Source organism: Coenobita brevimanus, chromosome 48, assembly GCF_032717465.1.
Source record: "Coenobita brevimanus isolate Jiangsu-jjx chromosome 48, ASM3271746v2, whole genome shotgun sequence".
NCBI classification, from domain to species: domain Eukaryota; kingdom Metazoa; phylum Arthropoda; class Malacostraca; order Decapoda; family Coenobitidae; genus Coenobita; species Coenobita brevimanus.
The window spans coordinates 22731346-22742676 of record NC_137001.1 but is presented as its reverse complement, the minus strand read 5'-3'; the positions used below and the strand labels follow the sequence as shown (position 1 = coordinate 22742676).

Here is an 11331-nt window from a genome sequence, read left to right as displayed (position 1 = left end):
CTCACTCACTCTCTCTCTCCTCTCTCTCTCCTCTCTCTCTCACTCACTCACTCACTCACTCACTCACTCACTCACTCTCTCTCTCTCTCACTCTCTCACTCACTCTCTCACTCTCTCACTCACTCACTCACTCACTCACTCTCTCACTCACTCACTCACTCTCTCACTCTCTCACTCACTCACTCTCTCTCTCTCTCTCTCTCTCTCTCTCTCTCACTCACTCACTCACTCACTCACTCACTCACTCACTCTCTCTCTCACTCACTCACTCACTCACTCACTCACTCACTCTCTCTCTCTCTCTCTCTCTCTCTCTCTCTCTCTCTCTCATTCAGTCTCTCTCTCTCTCTCTCTCTCTCTCTCTCTCTCTCTCTCAACAGCACCATCAGCACATAATTACCTGTTTAAACACCTTTCCCACAAGTTCATTAATATTCTCTCTCTCTCTCTCTCTCTCTCTCTCTCTCTCTCTCTCTCTCTCTCTAACACCACAAGATAACTACGACCCACATGTATGTATGTATATGCGTGTATGTATGTATGTATGTACGTATGTAGTATGTATGTATGTATATATGTATGTATGTACATATGTATGTATATATGTATGTACGTCCTGTATGTAGTAGGTAGGTATGTATGTATGTATGTACGTATGTATGTATGTATGTATGTACGTCCTGTATGTAGTATGTATGTATATATGTATGTATGTACGTCCTGTATGTAGTATGTATGTATGTATGTATGTATGTACGTATGAAAGGCTGACACAAAATAATTTCCGCACATAACACCTGTATTCCCCTCACCTGTAATCAGCCACCAACACAGGTAAATAACACTACCCTGATAGACCACCTGGAGACGAGTAGATAAAACAGTGATAGATTTAGTGACAGATAGAACACTGCCTCCCTTCCTGGTAAATTTCCCCGGCCGGTCTCTTCCCCCAGGTTAGGTGTACTTCCTTCAGGTAACTTCGTCTATTTTACCTCCTCGGGTTGGATCGTAAGACATTTTGAGGTACTACTTGTTCCTCTAGCTACGTGGAGAACGCAATAAGATCTGTGTGGTTTGTATACATTCTCTCTCTCTCTCCTCCTGCTCCTCCCCCCCTTTTCAACCCCCTCCCCCCTCCTCTCTCCTCCCTTACTCCCTCCCCCTCCCCTCCCCTCCCCCACTATCCATCTTCGTCTGGCTTGGGTTTTTCACCTCATTTCCCTCCGGACTCTCCTCCCTCCCCCCTCCCTCCCCCTCTCCCTCCCCTCCCCTCCCCATTTCCTTACCTTTCATACTCCCCCACCCTTGCTCCCTCTCTTCTTACCTTCTCCCCTCCCTTTCTCTCTCTCTCTACCTCCCTCCCCTCCCCCTCTCTCGTTACCTCCCTCCCCTCCCCCTTCACCCCCTTTCTTTCCTTCAATACCCCTTCTCTCTCTCGCCCCCTCATCTCCCTACCTCTCTTCCTCCCTCCCCTCCCTATTTCTTATCTTCACCTCTCTCTCTCTCTCTCTCTCTCTCTCTCTCTCTCTCTCCACCCGTCACAAGCTCAAAGGCCTTAGGTTCTTTGTTTTTCCTCACTTAGACCCCTTCTCTCTCTCTCTCTCTCTTTCGCACCCAACGTCCTCTCCCTTCCTCTCCCTCTCAACCTCTCTCTCTCTCTTCTCTCTCCCTCTCCTCCTTTCTCTACCTTTCCTCCCTGTCTCCTTTCCTTCCTTCCTTCCTCCCTCCATCCCCTCCTTCCTTCCTCCCTCCATCCCCTCCTTCCTTTCTTCCTTCCATTCCCTCCTTCCTTCCATCCCCTCCTTCCTTTCTTCCTTCCATTCCCTCCTTCCTTCCTTCCTTCCCTCTCCCGTCTTCCTTCCTTCTTTCCCTCTCTCCCCTTCTTCCTTCTTTCCTTCCTCCCTTCCCATCAAATGTATCTTAATTCTTGTTTTTTGGCTTCCTTCTTCCTTTACCTCTCTCTCTCTCTCTCTCATTATCTCCTTCATTCCCACTCTCTCACTTCTACTCCCTTTCCTTCTTTCTCTTCCCCTCCCTCCTTCCCTCTCTCCCCATTTCCTTCCCCAAACTCCTTCTCTTCTCATCCTTCCTTCTTCCTGGGCCTCCCTCCCTCCTTCCTCTCTCCCTCCCCCCTTCCTTCCTTCCTCTCTCTCCCTTCCTTCCTCCCTCCCTCCCTCCTTCCTTCCTTCCTTCTCTCCCTCCAAACATCAATTACCCTTTCTTTCTCTCTCTCTTCCACCTTTTTTCTCATCCTTCCTTCGTCCTCAGCCTCCCTCTCTCCTTCCCTCCCTCTCTCTCCTTCCTCCTCCTGCTCTTCTCATCCTTCCTTCGTTCTCAACCTTCCTTCATCCCTCTCTCCCTCCTTCCTCTCTCTCTCCCTCCCTCCTTCCTTCCTCTCTCTCTCCCTCCTTCCTTCTTTTCTCTCTCTCTCCCTTCCTCCCTCTCTCCCTCCTTCCTCTCTCTCTCCCTTCCTCCCTCTCTCCCTCCTTCCTCCCCCCAAAACATCTACCCTTTCTCTTGCTGCTGCTCTCATCCTTCCTTCGTCCTCAGCCTTCCTCCCTCCCTCCCTGCCTCCCTCCTTTCCTCTCTCTCCCTTCCTTCACCTCTTCATCTCATCCTTCCTTCGTTCTCAGCCTCCCTCTCTCCCTGCCTCCCTCCCTTCTTCTTTCCTTCCTCCCCCCAAAATCATCTACTACTCTTTCTCTTGCTGCTGCTCTCATCCTTCCTTCGTCCTCAGCCCTTCTGCCTCCCTCCCTCCCTCCCTCCCTCCCTGCCTTCCTCCCTGCCTTCCTCCTTGCCTCCCTCCCTGCCTGCCTGCCTCCCTGCCTCCCGTTTTACGATCTCTGTGGTAAGCATAAATTACCATTCATGAATAGCAACAAATTCCTAGTTTACGCTTCTCATTATTTTGTTGGAGAGGCGGAGGAGGGAGGGAGGGAGAGAAATGAGGAGGGAGAGAGGGAAATGAGGGAGAGAAATGAGGAGGGAGAGGGAAATGAGGGAGAGAAATGAGGAGGGAGAGAGGGAAATGAGGATGGAGGGAGGAAAGGAAGGAAAGACGAAAGGATGAAAGGAAGGAATGGAAGGAAGGAAGGACAGAAGGAATGGAAGGAAGGATGGAAGGAATGGAAGGAAGGAAGGAAGGAATGGAAGGAAAGAAGGAAGGGAGGGAGGGAGGATGGAAGGAAAGGAAGAATGAATGGGAAAGAAAATGGAGGAAGGATGGGAGGGTGAGGAAGGAAGGAAGGATGGATGGAAGGAAAAAAAGCTGGGAGGGAGGGAGGGAGGAAGGAAGGAAGGGAGAGAGAGAGAGGAGGCAGAGCGTTTCTCTTTTCTCTCCTCTCTCTCTCTCTCTCTCTCTTAGTTGGGAATCACACCGCTAGAGGGGGTTGGCATAGCGTTAAAGGAAATCGAATGAAGTTGCCTTTCTGAATAGCAGCTTTCTCTCTCTCACTTCCTCCTTTACTGCTTTCTCTCTCTCTCACTTCCTCCTTTACTGCTTTCTCACTCTCTCACTTCCTTCTTTACTGCTTTCTCACTCTCTCTCTTCCTCCTTTACTGCTTTCTCACTCTCTCACTTCCTTCTTTACTGCTTTCTTACTCTCTCACTTCCTTCTTTACTGCTTTCTCACTCTCTCACTTCCTCCTTTACTGCTTTCTCACTCTCTCACTTTCGTCTTTACTGCTTTCTCACTCTCTCACTTCCTCCTTTACTGCTTTCTCACTCTCTCACTTTCGTCTTTACTGCTTTCTCACTCTCTCACTTCCTTCTTTACTGCTTTCTCACTCTCTCACTTCCTTCTTTACTGCTTTCTCACTCTCTCACTTCCTTCTTTACTGCTTTCTCACTCTCTCACTTCCTTCTTTACTGCTTTCTCACTCTCTCACTTCCTTCTTTACTGCTTTCTCACTCTCTCACTTCCTTCTTTACTGCTTTCTCACTCTCTCACTTCCTTCTTTACTGCTTTCTCACTCTCTCACTTCCTTCTTTACTGCTTTCTTACTCTCTCACTTTCGTCTTTACTGCTTTCTCACTCTCTCACTTCCTTCTTTACTGCTTTCTCACTCTCTCACTTCTATCTTTATCAGTTTTAATAATTCTTCGTGTCTCTAATCATCGTTCACCTGGCTTTTCATATCATTTCGTCCTTTCTCCTTTATTTTCGTAACTTTCAATAATATTCTAAGTTTTTTGGCATAATCTCTCTTCCTTCATACCTCCTTCACCTTCCTTCCTTCCTTCATCCTCTTCCTTCCTCTCCTCCTTCTTTTATCATCTTCCTTTTCCTTCTCCTTCCTTCCTCTTCTTTCATTCATCTTCCTTCTTCCTTCCTCTCTTCCTTCTTTCCTTCCTCTTCCTTCATTCCTTCCTCTTCCTTCTTTCCTTCCTCTCTCACTTCATTCCCTTCCTTCTTTCCTTCCTCTCTCCCTTCATCCCTTTCTTTCCTTCCTCTCTTCCTTCTTTCCTTCCTCTCCCTTCATCTATCCTCTGCCTTCCTTCTTTCCTTCCTCTGCTTCGCTTTCCTTCCTTCATCCTCTTCCTTCTTGCCTTCCTCTTTTCCTTTATCATCTTCCTTCTCTTCTTCCTTCTTTCCTTCCTCCCTTCATCCCCTTTTTTCCTTCTTCTCTTCCTTCTTTCCTTCCTCTCTTCCCTCTTTCATCTTCCTTCTTTCCTTCCTCTTCCTTCAATTCTCCTTCATCCTCTTCCTTCTTTCCTTCCTCTCTTCCTTCTTTCATTCTCTTCTTTCCTTCCTCTCTTCCTTCTTTCATTCTCTTCTTTCCTTCCTCTCTTCCTTCTTTCATTCTCTTCTTTCCTTCCTCTCTTCCTTCTTTCATCTCCTTCCTTCTTTCCTTCCTCTCTTCCTTTTTTTCTCCATCATCTTCTTCCTTCTTTCCTTCCTCTCCTCCTTCTTTCATCTTCTTCCTACTTTCCTTCCTCTCCTCCTTCTTTCATCTTCTTCCTCTTTTCCTTCTTTCATCTTCTTCCTTCTTTCCTTCCTCTCTTCCTTCATTTCTCCATCATCTTCCTCCTTTCCTTCCTCTCTTCCCTCAAACATCAAAACCTTCCTCTCCTCCTTCCTTCATTCATCCTCTTCCTTCTTACCTCTCTTCCTTCATCCATCACCTTCTTTCTTCTTTCCTTCCCCTCCTTTCATTCACTCATCTTCCTTCCTTCCTTCCTCTCCTCCTTCATTTTCTCCTTCTTTCATTCATCAACTTCTTCCTTCCTCCATCATCTTCCTCCTTTCCTTCCTCCCCTCCTTCATTTCCCCTTCCTTCACTTTCCTTCCATCATTATCATGTCTTCCCCGCTCCTTCTCTTCCTTTGATCTCATTTCTCAGCGTCTTATACCTCCCTCCCCCCTCCCCCCTCCCTCCCTCATAACCATCCACCTTCCCTCCCCCTCCCCCATCCCCCTCCTCATCTCCTTAGCCTCTCCCTCCCCTCACTTTTCCTCCTCCCCTCCCCTCTTCCTCCTTCACTCCTCTTCTTGTCTCTCCCTCCCTCTTTCCTTCATCCCTCCCCCTCCTTCATTCCTTCTCCATCCTCTCCTTGTGCCTTCCTTCCCTCCTATCTTTCCATCATCCCTCCTTTCTTTCTTTCCTTTCCTTCCCTCCACTTTCCTTTCTTTGTTTCTTCCTTCCCTCCTTCCTACCTTTCCATCCTCCACCCTCCCCTTCTCCCCTTTCCTTCTCTTCCTCCCTCCTTCCCTCTCCCTCTCTCCTCAACTTCCATCCTCCCCTCCATCGCCCCTGACTCCTATCTCCCTCCATCCTCTCTTTCCTTCCCTTCTTACCCCCCTGCCTCCTACCCTCCTAATCTTCCCTCCTTCCTCCACACACACACACACACACACACACACACACACACACACACACACACGCACACGCACACGCACATTTTCCCTCCATGCATCGCCCCCGTCTCGCTGTGTTTCGTTCCCAGCCACTATGTATTTGATTTATCCATTCCCATTTGGACTAACACCGCCATTCACAGACATCGCTCGGAAACCAAACGACCTCCATCGCCCCATAACCCAAACCCCCAATTTAGGGAAATGGGGGAATGGGGGGAGGGGTTGGGGGCCTGAAATGGGGGGCAGGGACGTTGGGAGGGGGGGGTCTTGGGGGGCCGTTATGAGCGAACCCGTTGGGGGAGTCAGAGGCGTGTGATGTGGGGGGGTCCAACCCGCTGTAATCAGGCATTAAACCCACTTCATCCAACCATCTAGCATGATATTGATCTCGGGGGCGGGGGCTACGATTTTAACCCCGCCCCCTCCAGGAGCGAGAGCCAATCAGGACCAAGCTCCGGCGCGTCCTAGCCAATCGGAGCGCTGGGATGGCGATTAGGGCGTGGCTTAGCTGAGGATAGCCAATAGGAGGGTTGCTGAGCGTCTGGCCGGGAAGAGGGTGTGGGCCAATAGGGATGGAGAAGGGATAATGGCGTCCCGGGCGTTCATTAGTGGTACAAATGGCGTGAAATGGTGATGTGATGAGCGTTGATCTCAGAGGCTGACCGGCCGCCGAACCGCCAGCACTGAGGTCCTCCATGCACGCACACGCACACGCAAAGCCATCCCCGTGCACTCCTTTCACACGCACATACCCATCTACACATCCCCCACACGCGAAGCATATCCCCTCACGCCCACGCCCACACATCCCATCACGCACACGCCTACATATCCCTCACGCACACGCAAAACACATCCCTCCAGCGCATGCACACTCACACACCTGCCTCCGCCACACGCACCTGCTCTAATCTAATTAACTGGTGAAACAGGCAGGTGTGTTGAAACAGGAAAGTTTGTGTTGACGCGAGGAAATGTGTTAGTATCGTGTGAGAGAGTGTGACGGCAGGTGTGGCACTGGGAAGGCCTTGTTTGTGCCCTGACCTGCCCTTCCTTGCCCTACCTTACCTTACCTACCTTGTCCTCACCAATTCTACCCTGCCCTGCCCTGCCCTACTTTACCCTGTCCTAACCTAACCTTGCCCTCACCAATTCTACTCTACCCTGCCCTTCCTTCCTTGTCCTGCTCTGCCCTAATCTACCCTACCGTACCCTGTCCTAACCTACTTAGTCCTCACCAATTCTGCCCTGCCCTGCCCTGCCCTGTCGTCCTGCGCCAAACACAATCATCTTTCGCTATCATTAAACAAACAACACATCCACGTGCTGAAGGGGCCGTGAGAACAATACACAGGTGTCAGAACGGTGTCGGAACTGTATTAGAACGGTGCCGGGAGTGCCAGAGCGGTGCCGGAACAGTAACAACGGTGCCGGGAGTGTCAGAACAGTACCGGAAGTGCCAAAGCGGTACCAGAACAGTAACAACGGTGCCTGAAGTGCCAGAACGGTGCCGGGAGTGCCAGAACGGTGTCGGAACAGTAACAGCGGTGCCGGAACAGTGTCATAATAGTGCCATAGCAGTGCCACCCGCCTGCAGTGTCATCAGGACGCTGAGAGCCGCTGCAGTGCCATCCGAGTGACTGACAAGGGTAGCGCCGCACCAAGTAACTCTCCCCCAGGCTACACAACCATCACTTGACCCATCCACGTCCCTATTTCAGCCTGGGTGCGGAGAACAAGAGACGGGAGCAAAAGAGACCCTGTTCCCTCATAAAAGTGTCGGTTCGGATAAAATCGAACCCGGGACCACTCGACTGCGGAACCAGTGCACCACCGATCCCACCCCAACATGACGAGTGAGAGGAAGTCGTTTTGTATTGAGTCGCTCTTGTCGCGGGAGGGTGTGGTGGGCGGTGGGCGGGGGAGAATCAGCCCTGAGGAGGTGGGCGTGGGCGTGGGGGTGGAGGGGGGGTCACCGGGCCCCACCCCGCCCCCGCCCACCACATCCCCGGCCATCCTAGGGCGCCCCACCCTGCTCGGCCCTACCCCGCTGATGCATCCCCACCTATACCAATACCCGGCGATGAGCGTGGGAATGCCGCCCGCCCTCCTGCCCGCCCACGCCTTCACGCCCACCAGCACGCCACTCCTAGACGCCCACGCCTTCACCGCCCTCAAGACAGGCGCCGCGACCCTCCCCCCGGCGGCGCTAGACTGGTTCACGCGGGCGGGACTGCTCTACCCCCGACTACCGCATGATATTACAGGTGAGACAGGTAGACTCATTCACCTTGCCTACTTATTTCCACCTCCTTTCCTTTCTTCTCCTACCTTTCCACCCTTTTTTTCCACTTTCCTACCCTTCTTTCTACGTTTTTCCTCTACTCCCGTCTACCGCATGATATTACAGGTGAGACAGGTAGACTCATTCACCTGTCTACTTCTTTCCACCTCCTTTCCTTTCTTCCATCTACCTTTCTACCCTTTCTTCTACTTTCCTACCCCTTCTTTCTACGTCTCTCCTGCTCTTTCCTCTACTCCCGTCTACCGCATGATATTATACGTGAGAAAAGATTATATATATTAAATCTCTCTTGTCTCTACCCTTCTTCTACTTTTCCTGCCTTCCTTCTACCTTCTTCTCTTTCTTTACCTTACACTTCTTCGCGTCCTCTACACCTCCGCCTCCTGCATGAGATTACAGGTGAGGGCAAGGTATTTTTATGTACCTTTGTGTATTCTCTCGCCCTCCTTTCTACCTTCTTCCTACCTTCCCTTGTCCTTCTACTACACTTATTTCCCCTACTTTTCTCTTCATCTACATATCTACCGCCTATGCCTTCTGTTATTCACTTATCCATCGTTCTTTTTCAATTTTACCGCCTCTACTCCTTCCTGTTAAAATTCTACTTCCATCTACTACTTATCTACCTGCTACAGTCGAGAAAAAAGTCTGCGTATCACTCCATAGCGTCAGCTAAAAATCGCACATACTTTTGTCAACTTCCTTCACATTCTACTTCCTACAGTGTGGAGAAAAGTTTGCGTACAAGAGGTGAAATATTAGGCAGAGAAACATACCAAGCCTCTCTCAGCTTAGCAGTAGTAGTAGTAGTAGTAATGGTAGTAGTAGTAGTAGCAGTAGCGGTAGTAGTAGTAGTAGTAGTAGTAGTAGTAGTAGTAGTAGTAGTAGTAGCAGCAGCAGCGGTAATAGTAGTAGCAGTAGTAATAGTAGTAGTAGTAGTGGTAGTAGTAGTAGCGGTAGTAGTAGCAGCATCATTAATAATAATAATAATAATTATAATAATAATAATAACATTAGTAGTAGTAGTATTAGTATTAGTAGTAGTAGCGGTAGTAGTTGCGGTAGTAGTAGTAACATCATTAGTAATAAATAATAATAATAATAATAACAATAATAATAATAATAATAATAATAATAATAACCGCATAACCTACATTAATAGTACAACAATATCAAACACACAGGATAGGACAGTAAGGTGTAATAGAAAAAATAAATCGCTAAGGAAGAGATGTTAGGGAGCTTCCTTAACTGATAAGAATTCGGGTTCCCTAACACCTTTTCCTAAACGATTTATTTTGCTTATTACACCTTACTGTCCTCTTCTGTGTTACATAAATCCTTCCAATATCGCCATACTCTGCATAAAGCTCCCTAACACCTTTTCCTAAGCGATTTATTTTGCTTATTACACCTTACTGTCCTCTTCTGTGTTACATAAATCCTTTCAATATCGCCATACTCTGCATAAATAACGTACAAAAGGATATTAACCAGCCGTATCCAAAAATAAATCGCTTGGGAACAGGTGTTAGGGGGAGGAATGAGACATATGGAAGGAAAATTGAAGTTAACTTTTTTTCATCACTGTAGGTATTCTCTCTCTCTCTCTCTCTCTCTCTCTCTCTCTCTCTCTTTAATTTATCATTTTCTCACCCGCTACACCCGCTCTCGCAACGCCGGCGCGCGGGAAATTCTATCTATCGGTAATCTATCTATCTATGCATCTTCCTTCGCCACAAAATTTACTTGAGTGAAAATAGATAAAGACCAGACATTGTATCTATCGAGATGGCCTGCAAGAGTTACCGCTAATGAGATAAATATTAATCCTATCTATCTATCTAGTAGTAGTAGTAGTAGTGGTTGTAGTAGTAGAAGTAGTAGTGGTAGTAGTATCATTATTATTATTATTATTATTATTATTATTATTTCACTCTCATCTTAAATGTCGGGACCAACTGCCTAGCCCCGGGCTCCTACGCTCCTCATGGGGCAATGTAGGATTGGATGATGGATGGATGGATGGATTATTATTATTATTATTATTATCATCATTATTATTATTATTTGAATTATTATTATTATTATTATTATTAGTAGTAGTAGTAGTAGTAGTAGTAGTAGTAGCAGTAGTGTGAAGGATGCAGGTGGTAGATTATTAACCCATGGGGATGAAGTACGGACCAGATGGAAAGAATATTTTGAAAGCCTGATGAATGGGAATAGAGGCAGCAGAGCGGCTGTCAACATGATTGGTTTTGGGGGTGTGCAGAGAAGGAATGCAGTGCCAGGAGACGTGACACTCGCACAGGTGAAGAGTGCTGTGAAGCGGCTGAAAAATGGGAAAGCAGCTGGGGTTGACGAGGTGTATGCAGAGATGCTGAAGTGTAGTGGAGAGAGTGGAATGAAGTGCTTGTTGGAGATATGTAAGAAGGCATGGATGAGTGAAACTGTGCCAGCAGAGTGGAAAAAGGATGTGATTGTACCCCTGTACAAAAATAAAGGCGAGCGAAGTGAGTGCAAGAATTATCGTGGCATAAGTTTATTGAGTGTGGTAGGGAAGGTACATGGAAGAATTATTGCAGAGAATGTAAGAGAGATATCAGAAGTCCTAGTGAGTGACGAACAGGGTGGCTTTAGCAGTGGCAGAGGATGTGTGGATCAAATATTTGCAGTGAGACAGATAGCAGAGAAGGCTTGTGAGAAGGACCACAAGGTGTTTATGGCATTCATGGATCTGGAAAAAGCATACAACTAGTGGACAGAGAAGGATTATGGAAAGTTTTGTGCATGTATGGTGTAGATGGTAAGCTGCTGGGTGCCGTCAAGAGTTTTTATGATGGTAGCGAAGCATGTGTAAGGGTTAATGGGCATCTAAGTGAATGGTTCACGATCGGTGTGGGCGTGCGACAAGGTTTGTGATGTCCCCATGCTTATTCAATATATATATATGGATGGGGTGATGAGAGAAGTAAAAACACGAGTAATGGAGAGAGGGACGGCGTTGGTAATGAATGGTGATGGATGGAATATCTCAAATTTGTTGAATGCTGATGATGCAGTACTGCTTGCAAATCAATCAATCAAGCAATCATTTCCTGTGGCACCCCACGGGATGCATAGGGCCCCAATGAACTCTCTCCACCAATATTTGTCTCT

General features: G+C 47.9%; 1 protein-coding gene across 1 annotated transcript in view; it reads left to right on the top strand.

Annotated features, from left to right (window-relative positions):
* Positions 1–7713: 7713 nt before the first annotated feature.
* Positions 7714–11331, top strand: part of LOC145399341 (uncharacterized) — a 64574-nt gene continuing 60956 nt past the window's right edge. Inside the window, exon 1 of the mRNA XM_080271996.1 lies at positions 7714–8131. Within this exon, the coding sequence (XP_080128122.1) occupies positions 7714–8131 (418 nt within the window). The remainder of the gene's footprint in view (positions 8132–11331) is intronic.